Source organism: Pelobates fuscus, chromosome 5, assembly GCF_036172605.1.
Source record: "Pelobates fuscus isolate aPelFus1 chromosome 5, aPelFus1.pri, whole genome shotgun sequence".
NCBI lineage: Eukaryota > Metazoa > Chordata > Amphibia > Anura > Pelobatidae > Pelobates > Pelobates fuscus.
Window position 1 is genome coordinate 354,210,801 of NC_086321.1, and position 18,879 is coordinate 354,229,679.

The 18,879-nt window shown below is 38.8% G+C and overlaps 1 protein-coding gene across 1 annotated transcript in view; it reads right to left on the reverse strand.

Annotated features, from left to right (window-relative positions):
• Positions 1–592: 592 nt before the first annotated feature.
• Positions 593–18,879, reverse strand: part of B4GALT1 (beta-1,4-galactosyltransferase 1) — a 73,588-nt gene continuing 55,301 nt past the window's right edge. Inside the window, exons 4-7 of the mRNA XM_063455966.1 lie at positions 11,546–11,733; positions 9,102–9,224; positions 4,486–4,590; positions 593–1,436 (exon numbers count right to left, since the gene is read on the reverse strand). Coding sequence (XP_063312036.1) covers positions 1,304–1,436; positions 4,486–4,590; positions 9,102–9,224; positions 11,546–11,733 — 549 coding nt within the window. The 3' untranslated portion in view covers positions 593–1,303. The remainder of the gene's footprint in view (positions 1,437–4,485; positions 4,591–9,101; positions 9,225–11,545; positions 11,734–18,879) is intronic.

The window sequence follows — 18,879 nt, forward strand, 5'->3', positions numbered from 1 at the left end:
CCACCCCCCCCCCAACCCCCCTTTCAATTTTCCTTTCCTTAAGTTCCTTGTATCTCAAGGATAATATTCTCATCCTTGCCGCTCGTCATTGTTTATATTAATTTATCATCTTTTCTTCCTTGTGCCCTTTTAATATCTGGGTGCCTCCATTTTGTTCTCCTCTGTCCATGAGGTCAGCTCATCTATGGTATGGATTTTACGGATGGATTGTGGGTGAATTTGAAATGAAACAGAACCTTGCTTTAAGTTCCGCCCATTGTCAAGATTTACCAACTTGACCGATATACATAAGGAAAAGTAATCCTTGCTTGCCTTTTCTTCTGTATTTTATTAATAAACTTCAGCACGCCGGAAAGGATAAAGAACGATTCAGAAACAGGGAGCTCTGCAAAAGCAGATTAGATCAGGATTTTTTTTGGGTGACAGAGCCTCTTTAAATGAAGTGCCCTGGCTGGCATAACATTGTTCCAGTTCATTGCAGATTTACTTTGATAAAAAGGTTTGTAAAACATTTGGAATCATTGAACATATAGGACTGACATATTACCATACGCAAAGTAGGCAAAAAAGTATAGCAGTAGAAAATTTAGCAAGAAGGATGCATCATAAAATGTTCTTAATTACATAAATAAATATTATAGACCCCGTGCTATCAAAGCATAGGGCTTGCCTGAATCGTATACAAAACCTGGATTCTTCATATTTCAAAAATATCATGTATATTTACTTCCGAATAAAAATTATAATAAAGAAGCCATTGCAAAACTCTGAAATAAAGCATCTGTGCCTGCATTGATTTAACAGCTTGACTGCTAGTTAGAGAGAATCCAATCCCATTTTCTCCAAACAGAAATGGGCTTGATAACAAATTCCATAAAACCGACTCCCACTCACCGCTCTCTTAATGAAATATGCACCGTAACTCGTGCGAATTACGGAAACGGTAACATTGTGTAAACATCCGTGTAGCAGCATTGTGTGCAGGGAAATACATTCAGCTTAAAAGCCACTAGGTTTTTTGTTTTGTTTTTTTTGCAAAATCAAAAAACGACATAGCACTTTGCTTACAAGGCACTGACAGCTTGCAAGAGCACTTAGAGAAGAGAATTGCATATTGCATATCATGAGGATACATAATTCTGTGCATAAAGTCATAAATTACAGTCTTGAAATTATTTTTTTGTTAAAATACAAATCATCAGTTGAAGGCCTCTTAACTTGTCCAATACCCATGTGTGGAGCAAAAATGTCTTTCAAAAGTAAATCAGGAATTTCTGGGGTTTTTAGTTTTCTCCAGAGCAGATCATCTTGGAGAACCAATATCCACTGTGATTTTTGTGTACAAAGGATATTTTTCTTTTTTGATCACTTGGTAAGAGAGCGAGTTTATCCCATCAGAGTTCATGGTATGCCTTGTATGAGCTATGAGGTCAAATCTGCAAATGTAAGAAAAAAAACACAGGACATAAATCAAAACAAAGTCATCGCTTTCAAATCACAATGACATATAGGCGGGAAAAAATTTCCCCCCCCTCCCCCATGCTTTATGGTGATTAACTAAACATAGGTTAATAGGCTAGGGCAAAAAAGAAAGTGGCCTGGGTTTACATTGCAATGTAAAAAAATAGAATATTTCTTATATAGAGACTGCAATGTTTACTTTGCAGGGTTAAGTCCACCGTTAGTGGCTGTCACATTGAGAGAGTAAAGCTTGATCATGTGACGGGGAAGCCCCCATAAGAAAGCTTGGATGTGCGTGCTACGCATCAGGTGCCAAAGCACCTCTATGGGAAGCATTGTATTGGACCACTCCGTGACGTCGCAGGAGAAGAAGTAATCAGCAGAAAAAAGTAAGCAAATACTTTAATTTTATTCACTTTTACTGCAAATGGGGGATACCTATATCTAGCTATGGACAGGGACACTAAAGTTAGGAATAAAGGTTTAGTGTTCATTTAAAAAAAGGATAGCTAGGTGGCATTTTAGAAAGAATTCATATAGCCATATCACGGGCACCATCCTTTCCCCAAATGGTATATTGCCACCTGGCCTTTTCATTAGTTTGTGCTTTTAGATTTATGAAATCTACCAATTTAGTATACGAGAAGCAATTATTTAGGAACACCGCACGCGTTGCGCAAGTTGGTTCAATCAAAACGCGTTCTGTTTCTGGTGGGGAATATTCCAGTTTTCTTTTAAGAAAATCAGCTAATACATACAATCTGAGATGATGCATTTTTTTTTTTTTTTTTTTTTTAAGAAAATGAAATAAAGGTAGGCGGTAGGTGAAGTCTCACATGCAGAATATGTTTCCTGTGTTCTAGCTTGTGTTTTGTTACTAGGCCATGAAGGCTATCAATGGCCATTTATGCGTGAATGATATGCAAGCAGTAAAAAGCCATTTCAAGTAATGGCTTTAGATTGTGTGAGGTCAATCTAGTAATGGTTGCAATTCTCCGATTCGTTTTTAGCGAGAATATCCGTCGGTCAGTGAACGTTTTAATTTAATTTTAATTGGTTGTCTCACATGGAGTTGTGACTGAAAGAGACATCCACCAAACATTCAATAACTACACCAGCTCAAAGCTCTAAAAATAATGGGGGAGCAGTCTTCCCAGCAAAACACCTTGCGGTGTCAATCAGCATCTCAGAGATGCATTGAATCAATGCAGTTCTATGGGGAGCGCTCAGTGTCTCCATACAGAATGTGGAGACACTGTACATGTGTGCTGCACACAATCCAGCACGGAGATAGGAAGCACGTCTAGTGGCCATCTGAGTGACCACCACTAGAGGCGTTACTAGACAGCAAATGTAAACACTGCCTTTACTCTGAAAATGTAAAGATACATTGAAAAGCCTGGAGGGACAGGCTATAGACACCAGAACATTTAAGCCTTTCAAGAGCAGTGGTGAAACTCATCAGCTTTAGACTACACCACACGGAGGGCCCATGTGACTATCTTAACGGAGTCCACACAGTTTTCAGCGATAAATCACTATACGAGTCCTACACCAGTCAGATGAATCATGTATTACAGAGGTAATGGTGTTTGACAAGAGTAGGTAGAGTAGCAACTTGAGTGTCAAGCTTGGAGGCAATTCTTTTTGGCCTAATATTAAGCACTGTTTAATATTTTGATAAAAACGCTAGTAGGGAGACAGAGGAATGAACTTTAACCCCTTAAGGACACATGACATGTCTGACACGTCATGATTCCCTTTTATTCCAGAAGTTTGGTCCTTAAGGGGTTAAAGGAACACTATAGTCACCTAAATTACTTTAGCTAAATAAAGCAGTTTTAGTGTATAGATCATTCCCCTGCAATTTCACTGCACAATTCACTGTCATTTAGGAATTAAATCACTTTGTTTCTGTTTATGCAGCCCTAGCCACACCTCCCCTGGCTATGATTGACAGAGCCTGCATGAAAAAAAAAAAAAAAAAACTGGTTTCACTTTCAAACAGATGTAATTTACCTTAAATAATTGTATCTCAATCTCTAAATTGAACTTTAATCACATACAGGAGGCTCTTGCAGGGTCTAGCAAGCTATTAACATAGCAGGGGATAAGAAAATCTTAATTAAACAGAACTTGCAATAAAGAAAGCCTAAATAGGGCTCTCTTTACAGGAAGTGTTTATAGAAGGCTGTGCAAGTCACATGCAGGGAGGTGTGACTAGGGTTCATAAACAAAGGAATTTAACTCCTAAATGGCAGAGGATTGAGCAGTGAGGCTGCAGGGGCATGTTCTATACACCAAAACTGCTTCATTAAGTTAAAGTTGTTCAGGTGGCTATAGTGTCCCTTTAAGGAATCAATGTTAACATGTGATAAATAGAATGCTCATTAGTTGCCATCTGCTCTTTCTAATGGAGTTCACGCAAATTATGATGTGTGTATATTTACAAATGAAAGTACCTCAATAATAACACTAGGGTCTTCTCAAATATATATATATATATATATATATATCAATATACTGTCACAATGCCTTACTTCATTGACGACAGAATAACAGTAAATTGTACATTTAACTATATAAATGTGACTTTGCACCTTCTATTTCAGATTAAAGTGTATTATGGGTATTTCAGATAGAATTCGGATATAGAATAGCTGCAGTTTCGATTTTTTTTTTGTATTTGTTTAAATGTCACTGATTTCTCTCCTTGTTCTTTTGGTGTCGAATAACTCATTGTGTGCTCATTTTACATGTTGAATATAGTAAGCAATGCTTGTAATTTTTTTTATAAGAATAGTTATGTTTTTCACCATCTCATCTGAGAAGGTTGCGTGCTTTCCTCCCTGTCTGTACTACAGTTTCTGTGTTTTTCGGGAGATAAAACCGGCTGCAGGTATCTACTTTTTTGCAGGGCGCATTGCTTAAATGATGGCAATTTTTTTTGTTATCTCTAGAGAACAAAAACCACTCTGCGCTCGCCCCAACATTAAACCACGCAGCAGCAAAGAATGTGCTCACCTTTTAGGATTCGGATCATTTTTGTCATCTCTGTTATGTCGGATCATTCTGCATTTCCCAGTTACAGCGTCAGGCCGAGAGATCGACATCCCTCTGCTTGCTATTCTGTAATATAAAATATAAATATCTTTCTGAATAAAAAAAACAAAAACAAAAAAAACGGTATTCAAAATATATTCTAAGAACATTTTGGAGAGAAAATTCTCAGTAAAACTGCACTTCTAGAATTTACTTAACAGATCGAGAGAAATTTGAAGGCTGACTCCAAATGTGGAAATATCCATAAAAACAATATGTTGCCTTCTAAAAGAATTGGCACAAACCGATTTAAATTTAAAGGAAAAAAACAAGAATCCAGACATAAAATAGTGAATTGCACACATTTCTTTAATAGAATGATTACAGTTCACTGGCTTTTAATTTTTTTTTTTTTTTTACAAAAAAAGATAAAATATCCTCATTCAAAAGAGAAAAAAGTAACAGTTTCAAATGTTGATATAAGCTGGATATATATAGAGAGCAATTAACAGGTATACACCGATCTCAAACCAAATTGTGTAACATTGAAAGAAGATACAGCATACAGGGAGAGAGGCCTTTTCTTATATCTATGCTGTATCTTCCTTTAGCATTATACAATTCATTATCTTAGGATAACAGTTTTCTCTGTATGATGTACGTTCCTTCAATGGAGTTCATTATCTTAGGAGGAATTACTTAGAGCCCATATTAATTAATAGGGTTATGAAGGCATAGATATATTACTTTGACTTTAATCAGCTAGCCTAAAATAGGGTTCACACATTGGTGTGAACATCTATTACAGAAACGCAAGAATCTCCCTTTATCTTGCTGACTGAAGTATAAAAAAAACACAAATCATTTCGGCAATGTTTGAATAAAGCATATACAAGAGGGGACAACTTTGAGTTCATTTTTAGTCATAGAAAAGCCTAATAGCTTTTGTATTCATTTTGATCACATATTTCCCTTTTTTTGGTTTGAGATGGGTGTATACCTGTTAATTGCTCGCTCTATATATCCAGCTTATTTCAACATTTAAAACTGTTATTTTTTTCTGTTTTGGATGAGGATATTTTTTCTCTCTTTTTTTGTATCTTGTTGTATAGGGGTTAAGCCCCAGACAGCACTGGAGTGTTTTTCTGGTGATTATATTCAGGGCGAGAGGTTCTGCAGTAGCGAACAACTCTTAACTGAATATTCCTATATTATTTTATTTTTTTAGTATTACTATATTCCTGAGTACTTTTAGATTATGGACCCCCTTTTAGAACACAAATGTCAAACTCTCCAGCGATCTGACACCACGCATTCCTCTTTTCTGAGGTCATCCATCCAGATGATCTCTGGTGCATTCCATTTGTATTGGCCAAGAATTGCTGTGCTTGACCAATAGGATGCTTCTAACAGAAGCATAGAGTTCAGAAATTTTCTACGAGAACCATCTACAAGCGTGCAGTGTTATCATCCTGTGTGATGTTGAACTTAACACATAATTAATTAAAAGTCTTCAATGAAGAAGCACCTCTGGTACAGGCATGTCTATGGCCAAATTTAACAACATTGCCATGTCTCTGAAATGTTAATGTATCTATTACACCACCAGACTGAAGTGTATGCACCAAACACACTTCCTTAAGATGACATAGTTTAGGTCCTTAAAGGGTTTCAACAAAGCAGCACTGTAGGCACAGTAACTGCTCATATCACCAAAGTAGTTATAGTGTCTTGAGTCCTGGTGCTACTTCTCTATTCAGTTTAAAACCATTCCCAACTGTTAATAAAGCAGCCTTGTCATGTTTTCTTCCTTTTTTTCCCCTCTGCTTTCCATTTTCCTTTTATTTATTTTCCTTTTTTGTCAATCTTTGTTTTATTGCGGCATATGAGATGGGATACAGAAGAGAGAAAAGGATCATGTACGGTTTGTTCACAGGATGGGGTTAATACATCGTTAGCATTAGGTGGATACATTTCCTTGTATAGTAATGCCACATTTTTTGTTTGTTAAGTCGATTAACGAAAACTTATACAATGCATTTTGAAGGTAAGCAAACAACGGTTATGTTAAGTTACTATCATAATACTGCAGCCACGTTTGGAGCCCTGCAGGCAATGTAGATACAGTGCAAATACAGTCATGCTATTCACCTGGACATTAGTTAATACGTTGGAATCGTCTGAGTGCAGAATGTTTAGAAACCTGTTAGATAGCTATTCAGTGCGAAGCAACCTGCTGATACACTATGTAGGAAGTAAACATGCGATTTCAAGGTAACTAACAAAATATGCGTAAACTCAGCTGTGCAGAACATTTTCCTTTTCTTATGACCCTCGTACCTTAATGGATTATGGCCTCCTCTTCGCTACTCGACTTTATATTTAATATATCTTTCCTTCCTTCCTTGTGACAGATCCCAAAAACTGGGCACCTCCAATTTGTTCACCTCTATTGAAGTTGGCGTTTACCCTTCTGGACTGTGGGTAAGTCAACTAGGCAACAGATATCAAACTTTGCTTAAGGCCTTCCTATTGCCAAAACTTCCCATGAGAAAAAGTCCAATAGACTATGTTTTCTTATGTGCAATTATAAAAAAAAAAGAAATAAAAGAAATAGAGAAACATAGAAGGATTTATTTAAACCTACATTTGGCAAAATAGCAGACACTTTAATGCTAAACCAGAGTCAACAGCAGACCATTCCCAGTCTGTGGTGTTTGGGCTCATGGGCAATGTAAGATAGAGCAGCAATGGGCTGTGGTGCCTGGCTTAGAGTGCGAGAGTGTCAGTTCACTACTTTCAGCCCATCAGAGTCTCCCAAGTCATTATTCCAGTGGGGGCTGGCATGCGGGCAGTCAAGGGCCCTCACTCAGTGTTAAAACTGCTGAAAAATTATTTAACATTAAATTAAGAAAATGCATCAGGAGATTCCAGGCACTATAACCAATTCACTGAGATAAAATGGTTATAGTGACTCGAGTGTCCCTTTATAATAAGCTCACACACGCCCGTATGGATCTTTCAGCGACCTCATTCCTTACTTACAAGGAGTGAGCGCCTTTTCTTTACATCAAAATGAGGCGTTAAAAAAAAACACAAAACAAAACAAAAAAAAAAACAAACATACCCCAACTTACACACTGTATACTCCCTTTCTGTGGCACTAGGAGGGAGAAGTGTCCATTCCCTTAATAATGGCCTGACATTAGGAAACTATAGCCTTGATTCACAGTCAAGAGCCAAGAGTGTTTGATTGATAGTGTTTGTGAACTTTGATTGGAAATTAATAGGATACCAACATTATGGGGATAGTTGTGGGGAAAAGACAACGTGAAGAAAATCCAAAAAATGACTTTTAATTCCGGTAATGCATAGTTAGAAGTCATTATAGACCTAAAGCCGGGCTTAGCTTTAGACTTCATTGTTGATAGCATGGCCTAGACACATGCTCCAACGTCCTGTGGTGATTCACAAACAAAATGGATCCATCTCTATTGACCTGCCTCTTTGGAGGATGAATTGATCACCCGTGTATCATTAACCTGAATATATTTATACAAGTGGTCATACATTTTTTTTTTTTAATTGATCATTTAGAAATCGCATGCTTAAGTTTGGTTTGTTCTGCTCATGTTCAAAACTGTGAAGACACTAGGTTCTCAGTCACTTCAAAGGACAACGGCTTAAAATAACGATCCTTTCATCAAGTTTTGAAAGGAAATGGATTCTGTGCTAAAATTAAGTATATGTAATAAAATGTGAAAAAACTCCTCCATCTTTTTCATATAGGACAGGGTCCGGAGCTATAAACCCATACTCTGGTTAAACCATGTTTGAAAACAGACAGTCTCTATGGTCTTTCCGGCTTCACTCCCTGGTCTGCACAATGCAGTGACATCAGTCCCAATAACTGTCAAATACAAACATTGTCTGACCCAGGGTGTACATATATGGCGGACAGATTCACTCATATACTGAAAGGGACAAATTCGTTTTGTTTCTTTTTTTGAACTTTTTAAATAAACTTAATTTAGCAAAGAATCAATTTGCTTTCAAACCTTGATGAAATTATCATATTAAAATAGAGTTGAGGTGACATTTCTCCATTTAGGTCCACAGGGCTGTTGAATCTGAGAGGGCAAAATGGTTAGGTTGATGGGTTAATAAATCATCTAATGCGTGATCTGGATTTCTTTAGGATGATTAATTGTTTAATGCAAAATGCAAGTATTTTTTTTTTTAAATCTAATAATGTCAAAAGTGTCCCTTCAAATGAGATCATTAACAGACATTATTTATCAAACCATAGATTGTGATAAAGACCTATTGTCCTAAGTGGTCATCTATCAACAATATTTTGTTGGGCTCCTAATTTCCATAAGCATTTTTAAAGCCCAACCGTAATCAAAAATGAGAATGACATTCCTATGGTTTCTAACCATGGATACACAAGACTAGAAGTGAGTCAGTCAGTCATTCTATTATTTTTTTCATTTTGTTATCAAGTAAACTACACTCTCCTTCTGAATCCATAAAAAGGTATTAAATCCCCCAAACATGGTATATGGTCATTAATGCCTTTAAACAAAATAACTCACCTATTGTATATGTCATCATCTTCACCACCCCATCCCCAATAATTGTTTGGAAATCCGTTTATTCTTGTAAACTGATCTTTGCTCAAGGCAGATACACCTCCAAAGTACTGAGTGTACGGCAGACTGGGGAGAAAAAAAAACAAACAAAAAAATGCAGTATTACCAACATGCTACACATATGACAAGCTGGTTTTATTGACAGATACACTATAATGCTAACATTAATAAAATAGCAAAGTTATTGTTTTAGGAGAATTTGTGTTTGTCAAAAGTTGGTTGTGTGACATTTTCCATTTTCCAAAATGGAATATATGCAACGATTTCAATGTTTTTGGATCTCTCTTTTAACTTTGCTGTGTAAGTGTGTTCAGGATAAGTTATACACACAAGTCGAGCTAAATGTTAATTTAAAAATAAATAAAAATACATTTTGAACTTAATGTTAATTTAACACGATGACTAGACCTAAACCCATTCATGTGCTGAATGAGATAAGAAACAAATGTCAAAATAAAAAGGCAACAAGAGACACAACTCAAAGTTAAACTTTAAATGGTATCGCACTGTAAACAAACATGTGTTCGGCTAGTGCCGTTGTCCCTTGTCTTTATTTCATGGCCTTTCATATGTCATAGGATACATGGGGTTCTTTCTGTTCATTATACTATAATGAAGAATTTGTGACAGTCCCACTAATTTGTGACAGGGTGTACCTTAATAAACAAGATTGTGTTTTAAAATGTCACACTGCATAGTGGAACCAATGTATCCATTGAAAAAAGGGACAGACAATTAAAGATTAGATTTATATTCACCATAATATCCATACCTATACACAAGCATTTTTTTTCAACAACGATAAAAACACAATAAATTATAAAATAATGCAGAATAGGCTGAGGCTAAAAAAATAAAGATTAAAAAAAAAAAAAAACACACGCACGGAAAAAAGGGCCTGTTTTCATTACGATTGCTGCTTTTCTAGTTGTAAAACTTTTATGTCTATCGTTCTGTTGTAAAAGATTGCAATAAAGGTCGTCTTACGGCCATTAAAAACTTATTATCAGGAATGATCTAGGTAAATACTGGTAACTGGTTTACATATTTTATTAATGTCATAGAGCAGGCCTTTAAAACGCTAAAACGCTTTTCATCCTGTTAGCTTTACTCTGTTTACAAAACCAAAAACAAACCTAGCAACAATTGCACACACATATAAAAAATAAAATAAAATAAAAGTACAGGTGTCGTGCTGGGTTTGGTTACCTGTAGAGGTGTGTTACCTGATCTCTTAGGAACTCACACACAGGCTGAAAAGGGAGGCTCCGCAAGGTCCCATGTGCCAAGTAAAATTAGGACCTCATGTGAGGTTTAAAGGGTTACTCCAACCCTTTTTAAATAAATCTATATTTCACTTTGCAGTACCCGGCTTTGCATTAGCAATTGGGTTCCCCCTGTAAAACCCTGCAATTTAAGAATACATTTATCTGGAATCCTGCACCGGGCAAAGTCCCCCCATCCATGTGAATGAGAACTACTCATAGAGAACTACTCTCCTCGGCTCAGAAGGAATGTTGTAGTGGTCACGGTGGTTGGAGTAACCTTTAAATCAGGGGTGGGGAACCTTCAGCCCTCCAGAAGTTTTGGACTACATCTCCTATAATGCTCTTACAGCCATAATGCTGGCAAAGCATCAAGGGAGATGTAGTCCAAAACATCTGGAGGGCGAAAGGTTACCCACCCCGGATTTAAACCATGCACTACAGTGCCAGCATTTGTAAAGTGTGAAAATTAAATATAAAAATGCACAAATTCCCACCTCTGTATCTTGCCACTGACTGCCTCTATCTGGGGCTCCCTGTCAATCATTGTTAGCAGCTCTGTCCACTGAACCGGGCAGTCCGCACAGAGAGCGCAAACAATATTTCTATTTCTCCTTTTCATTTGCAATGTTTGCATAGACTTTGCCTTGTCTGAACAGGATTAAGAATGCAATTTGTTAAGCTTTTACTACAAACTAAAAAGAAAACAGCACCTCGTAAAAATAAAGTCCACACGAGTTACGTGCGATTTTCAATGTATTACTCAATGGTATAAATTCCATATTGAATTAACAGACCCCCTTTAAAGAGAATGGGTCATTATTTAGGTTTTGATCTTATGGACATGACAACACTGTTTCTTTCAGAAACATTACTGCTCATCCAGGGCTGTTGCTATAAGAAACAAGTCAAAACTGGCCATACATGATTGGCAGGTAGCCTAGTGTGCGTTCAACTACAGTAATTCAGGAGAACCTGGTCCTGATGAGATTGCTTCAATGGATTGCCCCTTTAACCCCCCCCCCCCCCCACCCCATCAGCATCCCCCTTCTTGGGATGACAGAGTTGGGAGGTATGATACTATATGCAGTGAGAAGAAAAAATGATAAAATTGTGTCTTACCCAAATCCAAACTTGTCCATAGACACAGATAAGTGCCGGGGCTGGCTATAGCATTTGTAAATGTTACGGTCATCCATTGGAATGAGATCGACATCACTGAACACAAAGCACTGATAATCGTACTCTTTCAATGCTTCTGCAAAGCCGACGTTTAACAATTTGGCGCGGTTGAAGGTGACGTCTCCATCCTTAAAAAGAAAGAAAATATGCATTAAAATTTATATTTGATACTATTGTTTGCACACACAGTTTAAGAATATACAAAATGTGTATATATGATTATGTTTCAGGTGTGTCATATCACACGCTTTATTTGACCCTCCTAAACAAGTCAAGGAGCACATCTTTTGGGGATGGTGTTAAGAAACCTGTTTGTAATCCATAAGGCAGAATTTGATCAGAAGGACCAGCATTAACAGAGCATTAGAATCCACAAAAAAGTCTGGATTTACATTCCTTCCCCTAGCAGAGTGCTGATGTGGTTAACAGAGACAGCACAAGGGCATTCGATACAACGTTCGTTTATAAATGTTGCAAAGAGTTAAATGGGAGCTGTACTCAGACCTGTTTTCTAACAGTTTGACTTCTTGCCTGAGGCCCACCCAACACTGCTCCCTACCTCAAAGAGAGCCAGACGCTCCTGCCTAAGGGAAGCCCAGCGTTGCTCCCTACCTCAAAGAGAGCCAGACGCTCCTGCCTAAGGGAAGCCCAGCGTTGCTCCCTACCTCAAAGAGAGCCAGACGCTCCTGCCTAAGGGAAGCCCAGCGTTGCTCCCTACCTCAAAGAGAGCCAGACTCTCCTGCCTAAGGGAAGCCCAGTGTTGCTCTCTAACCTCAAAGAGAGCCAGACACTCTCTCCCTAAGGAAAGCATTGCTGGTCTTAATTTGTTAGCAGAGAGCAATTAGCATTGCAGGACATGGCTTAGAAGAGTCAATGGAAGCTCATTGAGGAGCTACAAGCTTTCATGACTGTAGGGAAAGGGCAGGGATAGACACCCAGGAGTCCCCAGGTAAAAAAAGTCAACCTTCTAAAATACAAGTAATCATATTATACATATGCAGTGACAAACGCTATATCCCCATTACCTCATTTCTCTCATGGATGAGCTTTTATGTATAAGCCACGGTAAATAAACCATGCCGATATTGTCAAGATCTTTAGTTCTTGGTCAGCCGAACATTAAAATGTTAGTTTATGTTGTGCCAATTGTAGCTTAAAATGTAACAAAACCAAAAAAGTGGCTGACCAAAAATGATCAAACCATAGCATCTCAGGGGAGCGAGAAGTGGACAGAGAAGTCTTTAACGCTTCACCCTCTGCTTGAAGAGTCACGTGATACGCCAAATATGCTGAACTATAAATTACGATCAAGTTTTAAACAGCACACAGTACAAAAACGATAAAGCTTGATTTTTCAGATTTTATACTGTCACTGGGAGAGGGATAGATAAAACAGAAAGCACCTACAAATTTCAAGATGTTTCCAGTATTGCAAAAAATTAACAAATAAAACCTACACCAAAACTAAAATGGGATTAAGACAGAAAATGGCAGTTTAAGAAACTGTTGTATGCAAAAAGGACTCCCATAAATATTATTCCCCCATCGCCAGCTGCACATTATAAAATAAAACCTGTTCGTTTCGGTTTCCTTAAATACAACACCAGATTTTGTAGTATTTTCTTAAAAACCCCTTCCCTTCAACATCTGTAGGTTGCTCTCCAGAAAAGCTAAAAATAATTTATTGAAAATACATTTATTAGGGGAAGGTGAGAGGAGAGAACCCGTTTGGTACCCAAGAGTATACACTTTAAGTGGTTTACAGCCATTGTATTGGCAAAGCCAGATTAAGGTTGCCCATATTCTGTGAGTGTGAGTGTTGTATGTATGCGGGGGTGCTAAGAACTGTATGTGGAGGGGTTCCAAGTATGGTTTGCAGTGGCTGACGACGTGTGCGTCAATAAGTCTAAGTTTTGTTTGGGTGTGTTTAGGACAGTGAGTGTGGCAGAGTGTTGTGTGTGTATATGTGTGTATTGCGAGCAGGTGAAAGGGAACAGTGACGAGTATTTCGTACAGCAACCTATTTTACTCACTAGAAAGATTACCTGCTCCATTCAGTTATCTGTGGTTAGACTATTTTTTAGTCACCTCTTCTGACAAATTGCTCACTCCTACATGAATTTTATATAGTGTAATGACTGTTTGCACTGAATTTATGAACAACGGAATTTGGAATTAGTCCGTTTTTTTTTTACAGTCCTTTTTAATAATTAACTGAAAACATAAGTTATTTTCCCCCATAAGGAGGCAATTGATGTGCACTTAAACTGCTCTAAAACTACTGTTTCCCAGTATCACGTTGCATCATTCACATGCAAATGAGCAGCATGAATATACATGGTGTGCCTCTAAAAACTATTAAATCCATACAACTCAAGCAAGACCTTCTGAAATACCATCCGGCAATCATTATGCAGTTACTTTGTACTACTGGATGCAAAAATGCCTTTTATCACACCAGCATTTTTTTTTTTTTAAAAGTTAAATGTTTCAGAGCTATATATAGCAGGTTTTTCTATACAGGTGTAATGCGGTGTGTAATCTCACATTAAAGAGATTAAAGAGAGAAAGGGTTAAATAACTAAGTACTCAGCCGATTCCAGCGCCAAGGTCCCTCACTGCTTGGTCGGCTCCTTCTCCGACGTCAGGGGGAACCACACGTATTCAGCTGTCCATATAGGAAAGCATTGACTAAATGGTTTCTACAGGGTTTGCAAGACGCTGGACATCCTCATGCACAGTGTGAGGACGACCAGCGTCGTTTCACAGAGTTAAAGGAGGACTATAGGGTCAGGAACACAAACATGTATAGGGTTAATACCAACATCTAGCCCTCCTGGTCCCCCCTTGCCTTACCAAATATAGTAAAATCTTACTGGTATTCAAGTCTGGAGCGGATTGCTTGTCCCCGTTTCCTTTAGACCTGCCCACTGACATAAGCAGAAGTGGTAGTCTGATCCAATCACAATGCTTCCCCATAGGATGGCCGGAGACTGACAAGGAGGCAGATTAGGGGCAGAGCCAGCACAATTCTAACACAGCCCATACCAATCAGCATCTCCTCATAGAGATGAATTGAATCAATGAATGAGGAAAGTTCAGTGTCTGCATGCAGAGGGAGGAGATACTGCATGTTTCGATGCATTTTAGGCAGCCATGACCCAGGAAGGATCTCTAACAGCTATCTGAGGAGTGGCCAGTGAAGTTATCACTAGGCTGTAATGTAAACACTGCATTTTCTCTGAAAAGACCGTGTTTACAGCAAAAAGCCTGAAGGTAATGATTCTACTCGCCAGAACAAATTCAATAAGCTGTAGTTATTCTGGTGACTATAGTGTCCCTTTAAACTCTATGAAACGGCAGATAGTGCCTCTATCTGGTATACAGCCAATAAAGGCAGTCTTAACCCTGCAATGTTAACATTGCAGTTTCTCTGAAACAGCAATGATTTACATTGCAGGGCTAAGGGAGAAGCTGCACCCTGACCACTTTAACCCCTTAAGGACACATGACATGTGTGACATGTCATGATTCCCTTTTATTCCAGAAGTTTGGTCCTTAAGGGGTTAATGAGATAAAGTGGTCTGGGTTCCTATAGAGTCTCACATCCATATCCTCTAGACTGTAAGCTCGTTTGAGCAGGGTCCTCAACTACCTATTGTTCCGGTTACATTTTGTTATGGTTTGATTTGGTACATTCCCGTTTTAATTGTAAAGCGCTGCAGAATAATCTGGCGCTATACAAATACCAATAATAATAATAATAATACATGGGATCGCCATGTTTGAAGATGCCAAAATATAGATCAGTCAAAATGTATAGATTTCTTTCCTGAACATGCCAATCGCAGGCGCCGCCATCTTGGTCGTGCTGCTCCTCTGCTCTACTCTTGCGCATGCAAAAGACATACAACAATGAGACCTATAGGGAATCCCGCAAGATTGCAGGGTCCTTTCACAGCCAATTCCCTGCAGCGGTCACCGATGACAGCTGCAGGTCTTGACACGTAGGCACTGCCTTGTCTAAGGAAATGTGAGGCGGAGGAGAAATAAAGAGGCAAAATGGTCTAAACTTTGTCTCTGTATATCTCTTGACTGGGTTGGAATAACAGAGCCAAAAGATTATTTATTAAAATATACCATCTTTATGAAATACCAATTTTTAATATGGGGGTGACCGTGTCGCTTTAAGACACAGTCCACTAGACTAGAGATTGTCTTCAGAACTCAGACATGGCTTTTATATCAGATTATTATGATGATTTCTTTTTAATTAGGTTTAGAGTGTGTTTAAACTTAGGGCACATCCAACACGGCCGGAGATTGGGGATACCAACCGTCGTGGAGGAGGCCGAAGAAATACAAGTTTAATGAAATATATCTTTTAATGTGAAATCTCAAGCATGAGTATACAAGTATAATGTATATAATAAGTGTGTATATACCCACAAGAAACAGAACTTTTCAACCACACATTTTTAGGCTGAGCGGTACATTTTAAATCAGGGTGAACCATGGAGGGTGTAGCCTACAGCTGTAAAGCAAAAGAACCCATTTTCAAAGCGTACTACCAACAGGGACTTCACAACGGATCAATTTGTATTGGGTGGAACTGAAACACGCACATTCTCCCAGAGGACCAATCTTCATTTACTTCCATTCATGTTCTGCAACGTATCAACCCTTCCACCTGCGATACGCCATTTATTCCCACATAGGAAAATGGAACGACAGACCGACAATAAAAAGTCACCCACGTCTTTAGTGTCGAGGATTACTTCTTTCTGAAGAATGATTTGTCCAGGGGGAAATACGAAACCCATGGGAAAGAGGAAGGAGTCTAATTATACTGAAGAATATAGTGTTTGCTTCACGTCCCCAGGGTGATGGGGCTCACACGTTTCTGATAAACTAGCCTTTAGAGACAAAATAAAAACTCATCTCCTAGGTTACTCTTCCAATGGATACATGCTTGGCAAAAATACTTGCAACACAAAGAACTACACACACCTATATAAGTGGAGTCAAGCTTGCAGAGGTACTCTCTTTGCTCTTGAAATCAGTGGGGGGGGGGGGGGGGGGTGAACGTTTACAGCAAAAGCACTCAAAACTATATTGATGCAATTGTGCACTAGCATATCGCATATTATAAAAACTATAAAACCGCTATAAAAAAAAACAAAAAAAACAAACTACAAGACATCTAGTTCAGCATATAACTTCCAATCCATTAAACATGGTAACAATTTCAATTAAATATCCACTTCGTTACATAGCTGAAAAGAGACTTGCGTCCATCAAGTTCAGCCTTCCTCACATATGTTTTTGCTGTTGATCTAAAAGAAGGCAAAACAACCCAGTCTGAAGCTCTTCCAATTTTGCTACAAACTAGGAAAAAAATTCTCTCGACCCTAAAATGGCAGTCAGATATTTCCTGGGATCGAGAAGCTAACTTTTAAATCTAACTTTGTGAGAGGACAATAAAATAATTAATAAATAAAATAAAATAAAAACTCCGGAGTGTTTCTTTAACAGGATATTTGATATACCCCAAAACAAACGATACATTTTTCTCTTGCAGGTTTTCTTTGAGAATATATGAATAAACAACTTGCCAAAGCTGCAGACCTACTGTCTGCAGCTCTTGCAAGCCCTCCCCTTTTACCCTAGCACAGACCTTCATTTTGTGCAGGGAGAATACTTCAGCCAGAGTGTTCAGAAGCCCCTGTGCATCTTAATGTGCTTTACTACAGCTGATTCACAGAGGGGGAAAAGTCAGGCACGCACTACTAGCACAGTGCACCTGACCTTTTCATTGGCTTTGGAAGAGAGAAAAAAATTTTATTAAAGGACACGGAGGCTCATATTATGCTTATCTCTTTCTTTAATATACCTCAGCAGCAAAGAAAAAAGTTTTTAAACATTAAAAGAATCAATTAGGATAGGTATTCCAGGGGTTAACCTAGTATGCTATCCTTAGCCAATAGGAACAGTCCATGTATCCATGTCCACCCATGTGACCTCTCTTCTCCCTCTTTCTTTGCTGCTGCCTCAGCTAAGTATCACCTAATTTTAGCTCTCTGTATTTGAGTTAAATTATTGTTGATTTTTGGTTATAATAGATTGATGTGTGTTCATATTACTGTTTTACATTAATATTGTACATTATTTGCTGATTTCAGGGAGGTAGAAAGAGTGTTTTAGTGTCCCTTTATAGGGATTTCTATAGGTAAAGGAGGGGCAGCCCTGGTGTTTACTGGGGCTTATGCCCCTAACTTCGTACTGTGGACCGGGCTTTTTCCTCCGGTCCAAGTAGCACTCTCCCCCCTCCCCTATCCCGCTGGGTAGTTTATTACCCGCAATCTGTCAAGTTTTATTTCCCTCATAGCTTCCGCGGCGGCCGGCTTCAGTGCAGACATTTCACTGGGCCGCCCGCGCATGCGCATTCGCGGTCGCATAGCACGGCGGCCATTTTCCCCTCTAACGGCAGAAATTTGCCGCGCTTTTCTCCCGACGCTCCCAACCCACTGGGCGGGAGCGCGAGGAAGGGGTAGTGGCTAATAACTGTCAGCCAGCCTAGTGTCCCTTTGCAGCCATTTCGGAGGGAACACTAGGTAAGCTGACAGCTTGTTTGTGCCTTGCCCTATCTCCTCCAATTTTAGTTACCTTTTAAGGTAAATTCTTCCCTGTCCTTGATTAATAATATTAAAAGGACAATATTGTACTGCATCACAGCAGTTATAATTAAATTGTTTATTCCAAGGGCCAATATTACTGTGCAAAATTAGTGACTTTTGGAGCAGACTTAATTATATATATATATATAATGCAGCAGCCTAAGGAACAAGAATGTGCCAGGACGGCTGCGAGCAATAAGGACACCACACATGGTGGGTCCCTTGCCCCACAACCTATCTCCCCTCTAGGGGAAGAGTTGGCGTCTGGGGAACAATTGAACTCTGAAGAGTTCCATTCCTTATTAGATGCAACCATGACTAAATCAGTCACGCAAGCAATCTATACGGCTATGGGGGCGATGTCTGACAATCTGACCCTATCCATTAGTAATGCCATTATGGCGTCTGGTCATAATCACAGAGGCCCCAGCTCCAAGGCCCAAGATGAAAAGCCTGCCCCCCTTACCGGTCGCAAGGCTACTAAAAAGACCCATTATATGGGAAAACAAACCTCCAAAACTGATTTTACGGACAGGTTGCGCCCTGTCACTGATGAGGACGTGGGGCCCCCACGTAAGAGAGCCTCCCACCGGGCAA